Source organism: Ranitomeya variabilis, chromosome 5, assembly GCF_051348905.1.
Source record: "Ranitomeya variabilis isolate aRanVar5 chromosome 5, aRanVar5.hap1, whole genome shotgun sequence".
Lineage (NCBI taxonomy): Eukaryota > Metazoa > Chordata > Amphibia > Anura > Dendrobatidae > Ranitomeya > Ranitomeya variabilis.
The window spans coordinates 146,240,320-146,259,987 of NC_135236.1; the positions used below are offsets into that span (position 1 = coordinate 146,240,320).

Sequence of the window (19,668 nt, forward strand, 5' to 3'; positions counted from 1 at the left end):
GGATGTGGTTTTTAGAAAGCTGTCACTTTTCGGTATCTTTCATATAGATTCCTCAAAGTGACTTCAAATGTGATGTGGTCCCTAAAAAATGGTTTTGTAAATTTTGTTGGAAAAATGAGGAATTGATTGTCAACTTTTAACCCTTATAACTGCCTAACAAAAAAAAAAAATTTGCGGTTCCAAAATTGTGCTGATGTAAAGTAGACATGTGGGAAATGTTCTTTATTAACTAGTTTGCGTGACATATTTCTGATTTAAGGGCATTAAAATTCAAAGTTTGAAAATTGATAAATTTTCACCAAATTTACGTGTTTTTTTTTTTCACAAATAAATGCAAGTCATACCAAAAATTTACCACAATCATGAAGTACAATATGTCATAAAAACAACCTCAGAATCACCGGGATCCGTTCAAGTGCTCCAGAGTTATAACCTCAAAGTGACAGTGGTCTGAATTGAAAAAATTGGCCCGGTCATTAACATGCAGACCACCCTCGGGGTTAAAATGTTATGCAGGAAAAAAAGGAAAAAAAAAAAAAAATCACTCAACTCTAGGATTTGGAGTTTAACATAGTGCACAAGTAAGATTTCTTGAAAGAGAAATATGACCATCTGTCAATAATTTTGCCATATATGCTTATTTAAGAGAGCATACTCCAAAGTCTGTGCCCAACATGATTTTCTTTACCATTGTAAAAACCATCAGAAATATGCACATTAAAATATAACCCCTTCTGAATAATAAAAGCAGCTAGAAAACAAGTTTATTTTTCCTTTTAATATAATCTAACTGATTCACGTATAGATACATATAAATGAAAGTTTAACAAAAATATTTTTCATTTCTTACAAAAATACAGTTCTAACCAGAAAAGGCCGTACATTTAAAAGAGCCTTTAACAAGTATCGAAAAGTTACCATTTCAGGGATGATTGTCACTTACTCTAAGTGTAAATGTATACAAGCAATGTGCAGTAAACTGATATAAATGTAATATTAATTCTCCACTGTAATAGAAAATAAAATTTGAAATGTTTTCATTTGATACATTTAAATATACATTTTTTTTAAAACTAGATTATATACATATCAGCAGAAGATGATAAACATTGGTAGAATATTAACCGCTAAAATGTACCTGAATTGTGCAACACCATAGACATACATTTATATAAACCTACGAATACAAACCACAAAAATAAAAAGTTATTCTGACATAACAGAAGTGAACATCCGAAAAGACTGACCAAACAACATTTTATAGAAGCTACGGACAAAAGGAATAGGAGATTGTCAGAGTTATACTTTAACATATAAAAGATTAGGAATCTTTGGCACATACAAAGTCAGATTCATTCATTAAGGAAATACCATGTAAGTTTAACAAACCCTTCAAATAAAACATTAAAATATAAATGCCACAAAAGTAAAAACGGATTTCCAAAACCACGTTAATTAGCTAAGTCTCGGTCATGTTCTGTCGTTTCGACACCCTTCTTAAAAAGATAACCACTACTGGAGAACCTTTTTTAAAATGTTAAAGTGGCCTCAAAAAAAAAAGAAAAAGCATTTCCCAGACAAGAGCCATTCTCCGTCATGCAGTGTCTGCAGCAGAGCGCTGCAGACCATCAATCAGGAGCAGCTGATTAGCTGCAGCCGTCACAATTCCATCACACAGAACTGCAGCACTCGTGACAATGTCAAGAGACCAACTGAAGACACAGCTGGAATATCGCTGGTCCAGGAGGGGAGAGGTTTTTTATTTATTTTATTTCAATGGAGCTACTTCAGCATTTAAGAAGGGGTTCTCCAGTAAGGGAAATTATTTTAAAGAAAAGCCTGTAAACGTTCATCCGTGACTTAACATCGGCGTCATCATCGAAATCTCTTCATGGGATTTTTGTAGTGTCCAGCAAAGTTGTAAAAATAGATTACATAAATATCTCTCTTTTATGTTACTATGTACAGTTTGGCAGTAAGGTGCAGTTTATAATATTTCCTCCTAAAAGGTATTGCAGCTTCTGGAAATAAAGGGTGTTCTTTATATAATAAAGTATACTGAAAGATAGAGTAACTTTTTATAATTTCATCATAATTTCAAGATCTCTCCTTTCAGTCGTTTATAAGGAACCTTTACATTTTACTCCCAAGGAATAAAAATCTGTTGCAATCATAAGATGGACACAAAGATGCATTGCTCGTTACAAGACATCTCTGATATCTGTGCCGTAACAAGCCCTAGTATCCATCACAGATTCTCATCCATTAGACGTAAAAAAAATGTTTGCTTTTCAGATTTCTTTTACTTACATTCCTTTATTTATATTAGCCCTTGATCCAAGAAAATCATGTAAGCCTAGCGTTCTTCAGCTTACATAGATTGTACTACTAAAGGCAACCTGTAAGAATACATGGGGCAGATGATTTTGTAGACATGGGGTAACAAAGCTTACAGTGTCCAGGGATTTTGTATGGTAAGCTGTAGGCTTTGGTCACAAATCATCCAATATCATGGTAAAACTCCCTCTACCTTTCCAAGTAAAATAAAAAAAATAAAAAAATCACATATACAAACATTATATTTTTCACCCATGGATGAGGTTTAACTGAGACCTGTCAGAAACCTGCATGGTTTAAAGAAAATCTTAGAGGAACACTCTGGGGGAAAACCCGCCCCCTAGGATCCTGTTTTTTGGTTTCATTCAAGTCCCAGGATCATGATGAACTAGTGCACAATTTTACACAGATAAATCCGAAAAGATGGAGAATGTATTCATCAGTTACAATCCGCTTCTCTTCTTTCTCATGGCACCTTGGTTGCTGTTAGGTTTGAGCTCGGCATATTGTACCTGGAAAAAAAAGTAAATAGACATGACGTTTGCTATTAAGCAATTCTAGCTTTCTTCAGAGTGAGTTAATGGCTCCCCAAGGAGATACTCAGGGAATCCACAGAACATTCGGGGTAATGAATCATTTTCAAAACATAAAAACACTGAGAATTAATTGGTAGCCGGAATGGAGGTACTTCTACATGTGCAAATATTAAGTGCAGATCTTATTTTAATGAGACTGAGCGTTTCCTAACAGATTTTAGCAGTGGCAAATAGGTGTCTTTTTACTGACTTACGGCTATTACAACGTGCTACACAAGTGAATTAAAAAGCCCCCAGGGAAACAACAAAAAAAATACACATTAGTGAAATGTAACAAGCGTACTACAGGCCTATAAATAAGAATGACAAGCCGGGAAAGCAAAGGAAACCAACACATCCATTGCACAAAGTGCTCCGAATAACTCTGTATGCATGGTCTAACAGACTTGCAGGCTTTTCTAAGCAGAATGTTCATAACATTTGGGACAGGACAGAGTCAGCTTTGTAAATGCAAACAGACTGGTAAACTAACCTGAGAACATAAGAGGGAATTCTTGCCTATGGCAAACTCTACCTAAAAGTGATACTATGTGTGCAACCATTTGTGACATCACTGAAAACCCACTCCATCTAATCAATAACATGGCCAGTTAGTGCAGGGCATGCCCCCTTCTGACACTTGCACTTAATATGCAAGTGGGTATTCGATCAGGAAAAAAAAAATCATTTCGGTTCTAGTCTTCATTGCACTATGTAAAAAAAGGGTAAGTACAGAGTGGTGAGCAATTTCTCACATACCATTCCTTTAGGTAGGCATCATCACATACCACTACAGTGAAAGCAAACTTGCAAAATAACTGCACAATGTCAAGTTTCATGTAGATAACCATAGGTGTTATGGCACACAAATAGGTCTATTGGGTGCCACTCCCCTACGTATACCTTCTGAAAATCATGTCAAGATCCATTCTCAGATTAAGAAGGCATCATGCTGTGCTAGATATGTGGCATGCCTGCGGCTACGTAGCACAAATTCACTGGGACTCTTGTAGTTCCATACAAGCTTGAGACCTTACAACCTTATTTACCAGCTAAAGTGCAGGTATTTGATGTGTCAGGATCTCAGGATTTAGCCTGTGGCAACCCCACAAAATGGCAGCTATAGGAAGGCCATGCATATAGAAGTGCATAAAAGAGCAAGGCTTCCAGTAAGACAGATTTCCACCCACTTTCTTCCCCAAATTTCCATTGGCTAGCATGGATAGCTTTACACAGACTGCTCATTCTGCCACCGGCTCTCTCCCCACTTCTATTACACATGGACGTACAGCAAGGCTGAGCAGGTGTATTAAAAAGGTGACAGCGGCCCACATACACTGACTGACGGACAATCCGGCGTACATTGGTATGTATGGGATTAAGTAACAAGTGTTACATTTATGACATTAAAAGCTATTTTACCTTAACAACAAAGGCCTAAAATTCTAAAAAGAGGTTTCATAGAGCAGGGGTGTCAAACTGCATTCCTCAAGGGCTGCAAACAGGTCATGTTTTCAGGATTTCCTTGTATTGCACAGGTGATCATTTAGTCACCTGCACAGAATGATTCCAGCACCTTGTGCAATGAGAAGGAAATCTTGAAAACACGCATGGTTTGAGGCCCTCGAGGAATGCAGTTTGTGACACCCCTATCAGAGGACATTATGATAATCATCAAATTCCTAGTCTATTGTAAGCACAAATTAAGGATGTCGGTAAATCAGTTTTGTGCCATCATACGTTGTGCAATAGGAGGAAAGGTTGGTCAATTTGCAAGCCGCAATTAAACAGGATACTAGTGACAAAAAAAATATAAAGAAAACTTGCCTTTTGAACATCAGATGGTACCCTGGAGAGAAAATCTAGAAACTCATTACTGTCGATGGCGTATGGGTTCCGAAGCTTCTTTGTAAATTTATTGACACCTGCAAAGAAAAATCCATTTGAGCTTATTCTTACTTTAAAAAGAATGAATGCCAGCACATCAGCTAAGGCAGTGTGAGCAAATTCACAGGTTACGAATGAGTGTGAAAACCTGGTGTCCGGATATTATTTGACTTTTTTTTTTCTCGTATTTTTCTTGTGACTTAAAACTGATCACACATTAAATTTCTGTAGGCCGAGAAAATAGAAAAAAAATGGCCACCCAGTCTCCCATTCTGTATCTCTCGCAGTATTTAGCTTCAAACTTAAGAACCTAATTATATTATATCGGTGTGAAAACACCCATGTCACACTGCATGTAGATTAGGCAGAAGGTATGAATCAAGATAGTGGGGTCTATGTAGTGTTACCATGAATGCAGTTTAGTTGGCTTTGCATTACATAAAGTCTAGCACGTACACTTCATAATCTGCAAATTAGTCTAGAAATCCACACCTTATTTGCCTCTTGCTGTCCTTACACTACATACGAGCATTTTAGGGGCTGAACTGTACCTTAGAATGGCACCAGAAGGAGGAGGTGGTGGTGGTGGTGATAGTAGTACATTACGTGATCCATTTCATCGTTAAACTAATTACAACACCAACCAGACATTTCTTGCAAGTAGGACAGGTATTGCCATCTGATTTCTGGCTGTCTTGAAATCAGAATTGACTGTAAAGTAGCTAACTTTAGGGGCAATGCCAATGACTAGTGATGAGCGAGTGTACTCGTTGCTCGGGTGGTCTCAGAGTATTTATGACTGCTCAGAGATTACGTTTTCATCACCTCAGCAGCACGATTTACAGCTATTAGCCAGCTTAATGTGGGGATTCCCTAGCAACCAGGCAACCTCCACGTGTACTCAGCCTGTCTAATAGCTGTAAATCATTTAGCTGCCGTGATGAAAACTAAATCTCCGAACACTAACAAATACTTGGAGGTCACCCGAGCAACGAGTACGCTCGCGCATCACTACCAATGACCAATCATTTAGAGAGGCCTGACTAGGGCTCCAAAGCCAACCAGAACCTCCAATAGTTGCCACATCTTTTCCTTCTGTATGTTACTTTACACACTTTTTCAAAAGAAGGACTGTGCCAGTCTGTCTACATGATTAGGCGAGCAGTACCTTTCAAGACAAAATAAGATCAAAAGGCCTAAACTATTGTAGGTGTGCAGATATTTTGTCACGGGGTCTTACAGTGGTTGGTAATTCTAGAGCATTAGCAGATACTGTCGTCGTTATTTGAATCATACTAATTTTCAGAAGTTAATATGTATACAAAAGACGATAGCTAGCAGTATATATTGTGCTCTATGCACATGCTGCCTTTGTCGTGTTTTTTTTCTTCTTAGATTTGTAACAAAACCTGAAGGATTTCCCAGTACCAGCAAAGTGAATGAGATTCCTGAAGTCTCATACACCTGTTGCTTGTTTTTTCCTTGCAGATTTTAATCTGCAGCAGGTAAATTTTTCCAGTGATTTTTGCTGCCGATTTCGCCCATAGGATACAAATGTGCCAGAAATGCACCTATTTTTTGCTGTGTTTTTCCTGCCAACACATCAGTATTTGCATCAGATTTTTCATCTACAAATACTGAATGAGTGCACATACCCTTAAAGGGAACCTGTCACCTGAATTTGGCCGGACAGGTTTGCGGTCATATGGGCGGGGTTTTCGGGTGTTTGATTCACCCTTTCCTTACCCGCTGGCTGCATGCTGGCCGCAATATTGGATTGAAGATCATGCTGTGTCCTCCATAGTACACGCCTGCGCAAGGCAATGCCTTGATCTTCAATCCAATATTGCGGCCAGCATGCAGCCAGCGGGTAAGGAAAGGGTGAATCAAACACCCGAAAACCCCGCCCATATGACCGCAAACCTGTCCCGCCAAATTCAGGTGACAGGTTCTCTTTAAAAGAGTTGTCCAAGGAACAAAGTACATTTTAATTAATAGATCTTAGAATAAAAATTTGTACCAATGTTGGATGTGTTAAAAAAAAAAAAGTTCCTGTGCTGAGATAATGTTATATATGTGCCCTGTGTAATGGATGTACAACAGCCCCTAGGCAGGGGAGGAGGCAAAAGAGTACACAGACAGGACAACATGGGATCACAGATGATTTTGTGAGGTAAAACGAGTAGGAAAGGGTTTTCTCCTTTCAGAAAGCAGCAGCTGTGATCCCGTCCTGTAATGTCTGTATACTCTCTTTTGCTTCCTCCCCTGCCCAGTAGCTGTGGTATGATCAAACCATGTTCCTGCATGGTCAGACACAGCCATTACACAGCACACAGCAGGGGCACATTTATAAGATTATCTCAGCACAGGGACATTTTCATTTTAACACATCCAATTGTGAAACTTATCTCTATTCCATGATCTATTAACGTGTACTTTGTAGGACAACGCCTTTAAGTTGGTTTATCTGGCAAACAGTCATCTCTCCCGAGCTAAGCACTACGGTGTCCTCTATGAGAGAGCCTCAGGCGCAGGGAATAAAAGGATTGACTGATGGAATTCCAACAGTCGGATCGCACCTTCATCTGTCAGGAAAAAGCCGGGGGCACCCCCATACACATTGAATGGTTGGACAATCCTGCCGAAAATTGTGGGTTAGGACAACCTATATGTAATGCATATGGAAGCCTTTAAAGTGGTGTTAGCCCCACATAGGGACAAATATTGTTACAACCAGAACAACTGTATATGGTGCCAATAAATGGTACAAATTTCTAAAATGTCTGTACAGAACACAGATGTGTGTGTGCTTAACACCTGAAGTATCCTGAGAGCCAGATATTGGTAGAATAAATCTGTATCAATGTAAGATTTACATTAAGATGTACAAGCACTTACCCCAGATGAGAATGATATACCGTATCGGTATAAAATACAAAATAACAGTTGCAACCAAGAGTATGGAACAGGCGAGCAAAGAAAGAAATGGCACGCTCCAATTAAATGTACTAGAAAAAAAAAAAAAAGAGAATTTACTTTTTCATAACAAAATAGAATATTACTAGATTTTCACAAACTAAACTACAGACCATTTGCAATTGAAGGGAGACATAATGTAAGGGGTTAAAGAGGTACACGTGTTCTGTAACCCGGTGCAGAAAACTCCGTTAACTGCCTTTGACTTGTGAGTCCTTGTGTCATAAATAACGAAGGTTAAATCAGAACAAGTTTGCCTGTTTTACAAACAAGACACAGAGGCCATTTTGCGTGTGCCATTTCCTCCGTCCGAGGCTCATACATGAATGCACACACCCATCTATAAACACCACGCTATGTACATTGACAGCGGGTGTCCGAGAGCTCGGGTGGCTGCTCCACCTCCCAGAAACATTTAAGTGTTCTGTACTGTACTTGCTGTTTCACAGTGGCTCTCTTATTTCCATCCCCATGGTACCAGGCTTTACTCAAAACACACTGCCTGCCTGCGATGCATGCTGATCAGGAGACGCACTGTGTAATCAGGAGGGAGTTTAGCTCGGCTCCTGGGGAGTTTAAAAAGGTTGAAAAGTATTTTTTCCTTCAATGACTTTAAATCCACTTACAAAGAGATGCACGGACAAAAGAGCAGCAAGTCAAGACAAAAGAAACATCACAAGGCACAGAAGAAGTGCTCTCCTAAATACTGGATATAATAAAATAATTTCAGCTAATTAAAATTAAAGAAAAAAAAAAGTAACAGTTCGGTCCTGGAGTAAATTTCTGTTGTAATTTATGCCATTAGTTTGGAGAAAATTATGAAGAATTTGTCAGTCGTGCTTGGCCACATGCCCCCTTGGTTAAAGGGAACCTGTCACCAGGTTTTCCCCATACAGAAAGTACAGCGAGCATCTTTCACCCCTCTGTTACAGCTGTATATATGTCACCAATCCGCACAGAAAAGACATTTCATTATACAGAACAGCCAAGTCTGATGGGCATCTCTGGGGTTGATCTGACGCCTCCTCTTCATAAGATGACCGCCCTCTTTCCATGTTTCATGTAGACGATGCATCCTACGTCATTCACATAGTGTCTCCACCGACCTCCTGCGCAGGCACACTTCTCTCTACCCTGCCGAGGGCAGAGCAAAGTACTGTAGTGCGCATTTATCGGGAAAGACGAACCGCAGACGACCCAGTAAAGATAAAGCAGAAGCATGCACACTTCAGTGGTTGGCTCTGCGCTTGGCAGGGCAGAGAATTAATCATGCGCATGAGCACAATGGGGGACATGGTGTGAATGACATGTCATCCACATGGAGAGGAAGGAAAACCGTGAGAGAGGCAGCGCCAGATCAAGATCAGAGACCCCCATCTGATCGGACCAAATCATCTGAGCATAATAAAAGGTCTTTTTTATGCCTTGCAGACAGGACTGGGAACAAATATACAGCATTCCAGTATGATGTAACAGGGCTGAAAGATGCTGGCATTACTTTACAGTATATGGGGAAAACCTGGTGATTAGTGATGAGTGAGTGTGCTTGGAAAAGGTGTTATCAGAACATGCTCGTGCACTAATGGAAGCATCTTCGGTGTGCTCGAATACTATGTTCCAGTCGAAGTGGCTGCATGTCTCGTGGCTGTTCCACAGCTGCAATTTATGCAGGGATTGCCTTTTAGTAAATTATTATTTATTTATATAGCACCATTGATTCCATGGTGCTGTACATGAGAAGGGGTTACATACAAATTATAGATATCACTCACAGTAAACAAACTAACAATGACAGACTGATACAGAGGGGCGAGGACTCTGCCTTTGCGGGCTTAGATTCTACAGGATGGTGGGGATAGAGACAGTAGGTGGGGGGTTGCAGCAGCTCTGGTGTTGGTGAGGGGGTAGCCCGGTTGTGGTGAGGAGGCAGCGGGGTTATTGCAGGCTGTAGGCTTTCCTGAAGAGGTGGGTTTTCAGGTTCGTTTGAAAGATCCGAATTTGGTTGAGAGTCGGACATGTTGGGGCACAGAATTCTAGAGGATGGGGGATATTCGGGAGAAGTCTTGGAGGCGGTTGGGTGAGGAGCAGATAAGTGTCGAGGAGAGAAGGAGGTCTTGGGAGGACCGGAGGTCACGTGAGGGAAGATATCGGGAGATTAGTTCAGAGATATATTGAGAAGTTAAGTTATGGATGGCTTTGTAGGTCAAGTATTAGTAATTTGTCCTGGATACGTTGAGTGAATGGGAGCCAGTGAAGAGATTTACAGAGGGGAGAAGCGGAGGAGTAGCGAAGAGATGGATGAATTAGTCGGGCAGCAGAGTAAAGGATGGACTGGAGAGGTGCGAGAATGTTAGCAGGGAGGCCTCAAAAGGATGTTGCAGTAGTCGAGGCACGAGATGATGAAGGCATGCACAAGCATTTTAGTATACTGAGGGTTGAGGAAAGGGCGGATTCAGGAAATATTTTTGGGCTGGAGGAGACAGGAGGTGGAAAGAGTTTGGGAGTAGAAGCTTTTCATAGGAATGCAAAGTTGCCTGCATTGTGAGAATCTGTTGCTGAACCTGTGGTTTGAGCAGCATGAATCACGTGACATTTCTTTTAGGTATCATTGATTTTCTAAAGAAATGTCTTACTGTACTTTAAAACCAGCAAGTTCCTAGCAACCAGTCTGTCCCCATTCACACAAGCCTGACATACTCTACCACTGTGCTAGAGCCTAGTGAATATAGATTAAGAAGATTGATTGAATATGCGTTTGCTAACTAGACGAACATGCTGGCAAGGTCACAAAGCATATATCCTAGCATATTCCTAAACTATAATATTTGATTCCAACTGTTAATCACACATACACTGCAGATCAGGAAGGTCTCCGGAAGAAAACAGAAAACTTACTTTTTTATTCGTTCTCCAAAGCAAGCAATTTCTTCTAAAATGTTTTGCGCTGTAATAACTATATCTTGCACCATTTGGATCCGGTCCCTGATGCTCTTTCTCTCAGATTCCTGGAGAGCAGAGTAAATAAAAAACAATTTAAGAAAAAAGTCTATTATTATTTACTACGTACAAGTGATCTCCGAAGAAGTAACACAGTCTGCTTAACTTCGTCATTGGAATAACGAATAAGAAATGGTGACATGTGAAGAGCCAGGACAAGCCTACTCGTGCTGCAGCAGCGAGACATCATCTGGCAGTGCCATCGACGTCCTGCTGACTTTATTTACACATTTCAGATCGAACCAAGAAATGTGGTTATAACACAGTTTAACAAGCACAACATTACTTCTGCTGTAACTATCAAGCTGCTCAGGAAGAGCAGTGCAGACTCAATCTGAGCAACACGATAGAAACCGTACTGCTTTTTTTTTTGTTATTGTAAAACATCCAGAAAAGTCACTGTTTAGAAAATGCATTAACTTTGCCATGTGTTTTGTTGTGAAATTGTAGCATAAAAATACATATCGAAGATAATAGTATGATAAGAGATATAAGATTATATTGCACAATGCAGGAATAAATTCACAATAGGATGCTTCATACATAAAACACTGAAATGCAAGGAATTGTTATTTTTCATAATGAATTCCCTGCAATTTTAAGTTTTCTACTAGTGAACATAAAAAGTAAACAGTCTATTTCATTGTTCCAGGGGTGGACATACAGCATGTGCTGCAGATTCAGCTGTGCAGGGGCCTGTGAGCGGAGGGGGGCCCTTGTCACTTAAAACAAAAGCAATCACAGTGCATCTGTACTGTGCAGTTTTTGGTAAAGATTGCTGCCGTCCAGGGGCTTAAGGATCGCGGTCACAGAGGTCGCAACCACAATCGGATCCATGAGGGTGAGTGGCCTGCCAAAGCCAGTGCAAACTTCAACTGGATATACACGTTCGAATGCACATTCAGTTGAAATGTATTGCAGTACAGAGACAGGTCTGTGTACTGCAATAAACACTGCCAGCCATTCAGTGGCCAGCAGCTGACGCCCGTGTGAAAGTGACTGGGGGGACATGACAGTGATATCATGTGCTCCTGTCACTTGCATGCTGAAGTCAGTTGGCTGCTACAGAAGGGGACGCCGCACGGTGGAGGAGTGGAGCGAAGGTGAGCAGAATCTTTCTTTTTATGTATTAACTCCAAAAGGACCAATCCACTTTGTACGTATACCCCTTTACACCCCCCCCCAGGTGGCTTGCATGTTAATGACCATGCCAATTTTTACAATTCTGACCAGTGTCACTTCATGAGGTAATAACTCTGGAATGCTTCAACCCCACGGATTTGGAGACTTTATTCGCGAGATTCTGCTTCATGATGGCACAAATTTTTTTTTCAGTTTAACTTTTTTTTAACAAATTTTTTTTAAAAAATGGAAATTTGGCAAAAATGTTGCCATATTCAAACTTTGAATTCTTATGCCCTTAAATCAGAGAGCCATGTCACACAAAAGATTAAATAACATTTCATGCATGTCTACTTTAAGTTATAAGGATTAAGAGTTGACCAGCGACTTCTTATTTTTTCAACAAAATTTACAATTTTTTTTTTTTTTTTAAGTGACCACCTCACATTTGAAGTGACTGAGGAGTTACGCCATTCTAAAAACTGTACCCCCCTCAAGGTTCTCAAAACAACATTCGAGAAGTTTATTAACCCTTCAAGGCGCTTCTCAAATTTTTGGAATGTGGAAAAAAATGAACATTTACCGTATTTTTCGGACTATAAGACGCACCGGACTATAAGGCGCACCCAGGTTTTAGAGGTGGAAAATAGGAAAAAAAAAATATTTGAAGCAAAAAAAAATGTGGTAAAATATTTAATAACATAAATAACATACTATTATATGTGGTGTTATTATATATAATAGTATGTTATTATGTTGGAAGCTGCGGGACCAGTGTGGTGTCTGTACAGTACGATATGAAGACGCTGGAGGGTGAGTATATGGGCTCATTTCCACATGCGAGGCACACGTCCGTATCTCGCATGTGGAAACCAAGCTCTGGCGCCGGCACTTTGGAGTGGAGCTGTGCAGCTCCATGTGTTCCTATGCGGCCGCACGCTCCGCTCTGGAGTGCCGGCTCCACAGCTTGGTTTCCACATGCGAGATACGGACGTGTGCCTCGCATGTGGAAATGAGCCCTAAGAATGGGTGCACAGGGCTTATAGTGAAAGCACCACTCCAGCACTGCAAAATAACACTGGAGTGCTGCTTTAAAATCCCATGGGAGAACTATAACTCCCAGCATGTCCTGCAGATCCTATGACATGCTGGGAGTTATAGTTCACCAAAGGAGTGGCAGAGTGCTTTATTGTGTTTTGTAAAGACTGACCTCTTAATTGTGGCAGCCAGCCACACTGTTGTGAGGTAAAAGCTGGAGCATCCCATGGCTGCACACACAGAGCCCTCCCTGTTGTTGTTGCCTTTCCACAGCGCAGGACATAAGAGGAAGCTGCAGATTCTAGGTGGGAGTCTGAAGGACCTGTGATGATGTCAGAAGAGGGAGGGCTCTGAGCTGCCATGTGATGCTCCAGCCCGCCCACTTCTGACATCACACAGGTCCTCCCTGTGCACCAGACAGCTCAGCGTCCAGCACAGGCAGGTAGACAGCGATCTCCTGGCCCCTGCTGCTGCCTCCTCCTCCCCCGGACACACAGATTCTCCCCGGAATCAGTGCTGGGGAAACTGTGTGTCCCTGCTTAAGTGCAGTATTCATTTGCTGCTCCCGGCTCACGCTCAGCTGATCGGTGGGCGGGGAGCAGCTAATAAATATTCACTGCACTTAATCAGCGGGGCCATGAGCTTTCCCCAGCAGCTGATTCCAGGCAGCGGGACATCCTGAAGTGGGATAACAGTGCGATCCCACTCGCTGCTGCCCCCCTCCCCACATGCTATATCCGTACTATAAGACGCACCCACACTTTCTTCCCAAATTTGGAGGAAAAGAAAGTGCGTCTTATAGTCCGAAAAATACAGTAACTATTTTTCGAAAAGCATTTACTTAAGACAAAAAATGTTTGATTTACATAATGGTAACAGGAAAATGGACCCAAAATTTTTTGTGCAATTTGTCAGTGAGCGTGCAAATACCCCATACGTGGGTGGAAAACCACTGGGCGCATGGCCCAGCGCCATTTGACTTTTTGAATGCAAAATTTGCTGGAACAATTAGCGGACAACATGTCACATTTGAAGAGCCCCTGATGTGCCTAAACAGTGAAAATCCCCCCACGTGACCCCATTTTGGAAACTAAACCCCTCAAGGAATGTATTTAGATGCGTGGTGAGCACTTTGAATCCCCAGGTGCTTCACAGAAGTTTATACGGTTGAGCCGTGAAAATTAAAATCACATTTTTCTCAGAAAAATGTTATTTCAGCCCCATTTTTTTTATTTTCACAAGGGTAAAAGGAGAAATTGCATGATACATTTTGTTGTGCAATTTCTCCTGAGTATGCAGATACGCCATATGTGGGGGAATACTACTTGTAAGGCAGAATGCAAAGCTCAGAAGGGAAGAAGCGCCATATTGGAGTTCAGATTTTGCTGGAATGGTTTGATGGTGCCATGTCACATTGGCAGAGCCCCCGAGGTGCCAGAACAGAAACCCCCCATATGTGAACTCCTTTTACAAACTACACTCCCTAGTGAATTCATCTAGGGGTGTAGTGATTATATTGACACCACATGAGCCTCACAGAATTTTATATCATTGAGCAGTGAAGTAAGAATAAATTACATTTTTACCACTAAAATGTTGGTTTAGCCTTAAGTTTTTAATTTTTTCTAAAGGCCAGTTGGATTTTTTTTTTTTTACAACAAACTGAGGTCCCATTTTTCGTGAGTGTGCCAATACCCTACATGTAAATCGGGAAATATTATTCAGGCACAGAGCAAAGCTCAGAAGGCAAGGAGCGCCATACTGTACTGCAGATTTTACTGTTATGGTTTGCGGGTGCCATGACCCACTGGGAGAGCCCCTGAGTTGCCAGAACAGCAGAACCCCCCATCATTTTACAAACTAAACCTCTCAACGAAGGTATCTAGGGGAAGAGTAATCAAATTGACACTACGGGTGTGTCACAGAATTTTACACCATTGGGCAGTGAAGAAAAAAATAACATTTTTACCACCCAAATTTTGTTTTAGCCCCAGATTTTACATTTTCACAGAAGAAGTGGGTAAAAATGGCACCATAATTTGTCCCACAATTTCTACTGAACATGGCAATACCCCATATGAGGCTGTATTAGCCATACAGAGAGTTGGGAGCGCTATTTGCCTCCTGGAGCGCATATTTTTCTAGAATACTTTGCGGACTCCATATACAGGACCCCTAAGTGTTAGGAGAGCAGAATCCCCCATCAAGTGACTATATTTTGGAAATTATAACCCTTTGGGAATTTATCTACAGGTCCAGTGACTATTTTCACTCCATGGGTGTTTCCCAGAAACAAGCAGCAATGAATGTTGCAGTGGGAAAACTGCAAACTTCCGCTGTAGTGACCAGTACGTTGCAGTCACTAGTACGTTATGCCCAGCTCATGCTTCTGGAGTCATGCACCTGTAAGTTAGGTGGGCTCTCATTGTTTCAGAAATGCCAAACGTGGAAGCTGTATGTACACGGCGTACTTATCTGCCATGTTGAGGGCAGAGCAAAGTACTGCAGTGCGCAGGTGCCGGGAAAGGTCAGAGGCCCAGCGCCTGCGCACTGCAGGACTTTGCTCTACCCTAAACATGGCAGATAAGTACGCCTGTGCAAGAGCCAGGGAGACTGTGTGGATGATGCAGAGACGAGTCATCCACATGAAACAAGACGGAGGAATGCGATCATAGGAAGATGGGAGGCACCGGACCAAGAAGAGAGACACCCCTCGGACCGGACCACCCTGCAGGAGAGTATAAAAGTTATTTTTCAGTTCTTCTAGGTCGGGTTTGGGGCAGATATACAGCATTATAGAATGCAGTTTCATCAGCCCAGAAAGGCGGTGGCCACATCTCTTATCGGCAAAACCTGGTGACAGTTTCCCTTTAACAGTTCCTCGTAGGACACACTTTGCAGTCTGCTCGCCATCCTGATGGCTCTTCTCTGAATTTGCTCCAGTTCATGTATCTTGTATTTTTTGTTATTGCAGACTTATTTCTACACAGAATTCGATGAATTATGCAAATAAAATGAGAATTTTTAAAGAAAAACTGCAGTTAAACAAAAAAAAACAAAAAACCAGCAACTACCGTATATAGCATATTCAAAATATTACATGGGCACACAAGACAATTATACTGTATATATGCAGATTTTTCTCAACTTCTAACAAAATTGTGTTAAATATGGGAGAAAAAAGCCTTTAAAGAAAGAAAACAGATGTGCTAAATAGAGGGCTCAGAACTTTGTATATCTGGCATATAACAGAAAACTGTCAGGATGCCAATTTATTAAAACACATTCAAAAGGAGAATTTAATATGAAGAGGTGAAACTCAATTATGTTTGTTTAAAATTCCAAGTGAAACCTGTGACAAAGGCAGAAAAGCTATAATCTGGAGTCCGACTGCTATTCTTCAATATTTTGATCATAGAATATGTGCTAGTATGTTCAATTGCTCCAGTTCTTTCAATCATAACACATAGAAAAAGGTCAAGGCATTCAGGAAGGCAAAAAACTTTCAACATTAAGAACAGTCTTTTCTTAAAAGGGTTCAGAATTAATTAACATCTTGAAGTTACATTTTCTATTTCGTTCTGCAACCAGATGTTCAACAGTGAAGGTTTTATGCAGAACCCTTTCAATGGAACCAAACTATGATTTAATTGTTCCATCACATCCCAGACTACAGAGGGCTGGCTTTCTGAATGATGCGATGTGAACTATCCCATCTAATAGAAGATCCGGAGGACTAAGCGTGTTTCATCTGGGTAAAAAATGTTCAATAAGGGTTGCTTTATTGTGCAAATTTCTTCACTGTCCACCTGTGTAAACTTATATGCATCTTTAGGCCTTAGTGAGGTTATGGGAGAATGGACAGGCATTACATCCAAGAAGTTGTAGTGTCCCAAGCCATCAATATAGGAAGGCATGCTCCAGAGAGAATGTATGCAGTAATATTGAAGTCAACCTTTACGCTGGGCTAAAGAGAACAGGTGGCCACTGGCTAGTAATCTGAATGGTGCTTTGTGTCCAATCAGGAAACAGAGGTATTCAAAGAAAAGTCTCTACAAAGTGACTAGCTCAACTGCAAGGGGCATAAAGGTGGAATAGCCAGTAGCAGACAGTTTTTCCTACTGTAGCAGCTCTAGTATCGTTGACAGACAGCATCAATCACTGGCACAATTTGACTAGGAGAGATCAAAGGCATACCATGAGACCCACGGACCACGTTTCAGTACCATTCTGGAACGTCATGCTACAGTTGGGATACTTTTTTGTAACTTGCTCAGCAGCAATGCTCTGGATTTGAACAAGCCTTCATCTATAGCAATAAGAGTGAGAAAACAATGACCTTGTCACATTCGTAACTGCGTCCTTAAAACCATAAACTTTTGATCCTGCTTAGGTCACTCCTCTATTAGCCCAAGTTTGAGCCAAGGCAAAACTTAAAGCAACCATTTATTTTATGGTTAACCAGTAGCGCAACTAGAGTCCGATGGGCCCATTGCAAAATTTGAACCTTGGCCCCCGCCTCCATGTTAGTCAGATGTATGGGCACTTGTAGATTTCCAAATCCTATAAAAAGACATGCGTGTTCGGCCCCCACTTCATTATGTAGCAATGTCGCCCATCCTGGATCCCTTTCTTGTATATATGTTCACCATCCTAGGCTCATACTCTTACATACTGCATGTCCCCAGTCCTGAGCCTATTCTTGGTATGTGTTCCCCATCCTGGGTCCCTTTCTAGTATACATTGTTCCCTGTTCTGCCTCTGCGTTAAAAAAAAAAAAAAAAAAAAAAATTCTTCTCACCTTTGGTTCTCTCGACATGCGGTGTCCTCTTGTGTAGCTGGCGTAGAGGCTGGCAGCTGATATTGGCGTGCCTGCTATGTCGTTGCATAATGTCACTTCCATGTGACGCAAATGCCTGGCACGCCGACGTCAGCTGCCAGCAGTGTGTATTGCAGTGCAGGGAGCTGGAGAGTCCCTGCGCAGCTATTCACTTCAGCTGAATGTGCGTCCTCTGATGCACCTCCAGCTGATATAGGAGCTGGCTTTGGCAATCTTCACTCCTGCACCCCTCAGACTGTGATAATAATTACGCCCCTGTGGTTAACCATTCCTTTGAATTAGCAAATAATACTGGCTGGCTCTACTATCAGTAGCTGGACTTTACTTCTTTACCACAACATCCTTTAAAGCAAATCGGCTGTCACTTGCTCTACTTAGGGGCAACATATGATAGATCTGTTGAAATATGTCAAGTGACAAAAAAAACAAAACAAAAAGAGTGGCAATTGTTGTTGCCAAGACAAAATACATTGGAACAGTGACGTTTAGGATCACATGTCTCTAGCAATAGTCGTTCTGAGTTCCATGGACATGCAGTAGTGTCTAGTGTAAATGTTAAAGAGGTATTCTTAAGTTCTTAAAATTGCTATACTAAGGCAGATCGTGAGTGCGCTTAGCCTTTCCTTTTTGGTTTTTGGTTGCTTTTTCTATGTTGGATGCTCGGTCAAAATTCTAAGGAACCCACTTGGAGGTTTAACAGCATAAAGGCAAATACACAGCATACAGTCCAGGGTGATGATCTCAAGTCTTGAAGTTTATTCCGACTTTGAAGTTTATTCCGACATCATACAAGTTATAAGATAACGGAATAAACTTCAACACTTGAAATGCATCACCCTTGACTGGACACTGTTTATCTGCCGTTATGAAGAAAGAAACAGCAAGTCAATTGCAAACCTATTCTCAATCTGTCATTTTAATGCAATGACTGCTTTTAACTTTTATAATGCATGGCTAGTTTCCATGGAGCAGGGTCTCCAGACCCTGGTCACAGAAAGCAGAGTAGATACATTTCAGGGAAGGAGTAAACTAACATACAAGTCACATCTCTCTTGCCCATTGATTTCTATACAGCAACTAGCTTCTCACCTCCCACCCCCACCTTACTTCTTCTGAAGAGATGCAGTTATACGTTACCAGCCGTATCTATCGTAGCTTTCAGAGCAGGTCTAGTAATCATTCAGAGCGGTGTGCTTGTTCAAATGCACTGTTATATCTACACTACAAAGCTAGCCACTAATACTGTAATGTGTTACAGCAAAACTTATGCTGCGCTTCATAGTACTACTAATACTCATGTTCTACTATTCATCAAAGTGGTCATTCAAGGTGAAGTGCCCACACTGCTGGAAAACAAAGTAAGAAAACTAATAAGATCACATTTCTTTGAGCTGCTCAAAAGACAACTTGAGAATAGAACAGGATCATGGGGTGCATTGAAAGAGGTCTGGATACACATAATGAGAGCATTATACTGCCTCTGAACAAATCTCTGGTTAGACCGCACATGGAGTACTGTGTACAGTTTTGGGCACCGATGCTCAGGAAGGATAGAATGGAACTAAGGCGAGTACAAAGGAGGGTAACAAAATTAATAAAGGGGAAGGGGGAATTACAATACCAAGAGATTAGCAAAATTAAGATTATTTAGTCTAGAAAAAAAGACGACTGAGGGGAGATCTAATAACCATGTATAAGTATATAAGGGGACAATACAAATACCTCTCAGAGGATCAGTTTACACCAAGGAAGGTTTCGGTCACAAGGGGGCATTCTCTTCATCTGGAGGAGAGGTTTTTCCACCAACATAGAAGAGGATTCTTTACTGTTAGGGCAGTGAGAATCTGAAATTCCATGAGTGAGGAGGTGGTGATGGCAAAGGGGTTCAAGAGAGGC

At 41.1% G+C, this 19,668-nt stretch overlaps 1 protein-coding gene across 5 annotated transcripts in view; it reads right to left on the reverse strand.

Annotated features, from left to right (window-relative positions):
• Nucleotides 1-759: 759 nt before the first annotated feature.
• MCTP2 (multiple C2 and transmembrane domain containing 2) overlaps nt 760-19,668 on the reverse strand; it is a 217,632-nt gene continuing 198,723 nt past the window's right edge. For all 5 annotated transcript variants that reach the window (XM_077263414.1, XM_077263418.1, XM_077263419.1 and 2 more), the window contains 4 exons: nt 10,671-10,780; nt 7,698-7,807; nt 4,740-4,837; nt 760-2,849 (listed from right to left, as the gene is read on the reverse strand). In XM_077263414.1, coding sequence (XP_077119529.1) covers nt 2,781-2,849; nt 4,740-4,837; nt 7,698-7,807; nt 10,671-10,780 — 387 coding nt within the window. In that variant the 3' untranslated portion in view covers nt 760-2,780. The remainder of the gene's footprint in view (nt 2,850-4,739; nt 4,838-7,697; nt 7,808-10,670; nt 10,781-19,668) is intronic.